This window comes from Zeus faber, assembly GCF_960531495.2.
Source record: "Zeus faber genome assembly, chromosome: 22".
Lineage (NCBI taxonomy): Eukaryota > Metazoa > Chordata > Actinopteri > Zeiformes > Zeidae > Zeus > Zeus faber.
The window spans coordinates 23,858,176-23,860,675 of record NC_137209.1 but is presented as its reverse complement, the minus strand read 5'-3'; the positions used below and the strand labels follow the sequence as shown (position 1 = coordinate 23,860,675).

Genomic DNA, 2,500 nt, shown 5'->3' with positions numbered 1-2,500 from the left:
AATGTCTCATAAAAATCAATTCTACATCCGTTCATTTCAGCTTTGTGTCGTCTGCACTAAATTACTTCACAGACGTAATTTACTGACGAACAATACGATGACCTTATAAACAGAGCAGGGGCCCCCCAGGAGCACCTTCCAGGGGCCCCCCAGGAGCACCTTCCAGGGGTCCCAGGGGCCCCCCAGGAGCACCTTCCAGGGGTCCCAGGGGCCCCCCAGGAGCACCTTCCAGGGGCCCCCCAGCAGCACTGTGATCACCAGTTAAACTTCACCGTTGTTTGAGTTGCTCCAGTCATGATGTTTGAGCTTCATGTTTCCTCCTGGAGCAGAGACGCTGCAGGAGCTGATACCAAATCAACCAAATCAACCAAATCAACCAAATCAATCAAATCAACCAAATCAACCAAATCAACCAGATCAACCAAATCAACCAAATCAACCAAATCAATCAAATCAACCAAATCAACCAGATCAACCAAATCAATCAAATCAACCAAATCAACCAAATCAACCAAATCAACCAAATCAACCAGATCAACCAGATCAACCAAATCAACCAAATCAACCAAATCAATCAAATCAACCAAATCAACCAAATCAACCAAATCAATCAAATCAACCAAATCAACCAAATCAATCAAATCAACCAAATCAACCAAATCAACCAAATCAACCAAATCAATCAAATCAACCAAATCAACCAAATCAACCAGATCAACCAAATCAACCAAATCAATATCCTGATGCAGTTAAATGTTGTTTTTATGGAGCTTGATTGCCTCATAATCTGATCTCATGTGGATATTAATAAACTACAGATGATTTTAGTCTCACATCAGGTTATTGATATAATATTGATTGATCATCATATCAAACTTGATCATTTACAGTATTTTAACATATTGTCAATATATCCGAATATTTCAAGAGATTGTGTCCTGGTGCCACCGCCCCACCCATCTGCTACACTTTGACCCTGAGGCCAGCATCCACCCTCTCTGCCCCTCCCCACCCCCTCCATCCCTCCATCCATCCCTCCCTCCATCCCTCCCCACCTCCCTCCACCCCCCCCACATCCCCACCTCCCTCCCATCCAGAGAGAGAGACAGACAGAGAGAGGTAGAAAGACATGTACTTGCATATTTTCTATTGAACTTATCCCATTAACTTTTTTTTTTTACCCCTTTTTGGCAAAAAAAAAAAAAAATTTAAATTAAATGAATATATAATAATATATCATTCAAATAACATAATAATTTCAATTTTAGTTGTTTTTTTTTTAGCGTTTATTGCTCATAATGAGACATTCAGTTGGAGATAGTTTGTTTTATTCTGCAGAAGTGAGGAGGACTCCTTCACTCTGCTGCCCCCTGCAGGCTCTTCTGCCACACAACAAGATATACCCTACATGTTAAAAGCCAGCTCAAAATGAGATGAATAGAGCACTCCGTCAGCCCTCCGTCACCACCTCCACCACGCTGCGTGGTTCTGGTCTCGTCTGCTGTGAGGGAAAGGTAAAAACTCACAGATGGGAAACAAGACCCAGGTCCAGAAAGTCATACTCAACTCCGGGATTTGGATGCAGCTGCGTGCATAGAGCTGAGCGGCCCAGGCCTCCACCCGGACCGGTGCGGGGGCGGAGCTGAAACATGGCAACAGGAGCGGAACTGGAGTTCTGATGGAACCGAACTGACCTCAACATAGAGTTGAGGGACCAGAACACCGCCCAAGCCGACAATCAGTGTCGGTTCGTCGCGGTTTAACCAAATGTCTTTGTTGATTTGCTCTCAGGGTCGCCCGGGGCCACTGGGACAGGCCGGTCCAGCCGGACCGGAGGGCTTCCAGGGGGGCTCCGGACCCTCGGGGCCCAAAGGGGAGAAAGGCCACATCGGACTGAAGGGACCCTCGGGCCCCAAGGGAGACAAGGTACGTGGCGGCCATCTTGTTTGTTTTGGTAAACCGTCCCCTCAGAGTCTCCCCGGTTGCCAGGCAACCAGGAGTGGAGGCCGCAGCTCCCGGCTGGGCCTCCAGGGGGCGCCTCCCCACGGCCGTGCACAACGGCCGACAGACGACATGTCAATGGAGGGAAAAGCAAAAGGTGTGGTTTGAGAATGTGTTGACGGGCACGGTGTGAGTTGTATTGTGGTTTTTCAGCACTTGCCTCACACATTGCGTTTGGAGGCTGTGTGGTTTATTCACTTCATTCATGTTCATATTCACTGTTGCATTGGCTCATTTGACATCTGGAGGATCTCCTTCCTGGTCGTGATATTAAAGGTGCTTCCAGGTGACAACCATTCAAAGTGTCAGCCCCGAAACGGAACCTCTCACACTTGAAGTGTTTGGCTCCGGTGTGTTTTGGGATCCTCGTCGTACGCGTCCGTGTTGAACAAGTTCCAGCTGACGGCGTCGTGTTCTCCAGACGCTCTGCAGCCTCCGACCGCACCACAAAAAAAAAACACCACCCGCTGCAAACGGTTCAAAAGGATCCCAGTCCCAG

At 47.8% G+C, this 2,500-nt stretch overlaps 1 protein-coding gene across 2 annotated transcripts in view; it reads left to right on the top strand.

Annotated features, from left to right (window-relative positions):
• col4a6 (collagen, type IV, alpha 6) overlaps positions 1-2,500 on the top strand; it is a gene marked incomplete at its 3' end in the record, with an annotated part of 134,705 nt that overhangs the window by 88,856 nt on the left and 43,349 nt on the right. For both annotated transcript variants that reach the window (XM_080022882.1, XM_080022881.1), the window contains exon 5: positions 1,792-1,926. In XM_080022882.1, the coding sequence (XP_079879008.1) occupies positions 1,792-1,926 (135 nt within the window). The remainder of the gene's footprint in view (positions 1-1,791; positions 1,927-2,500) is intronic.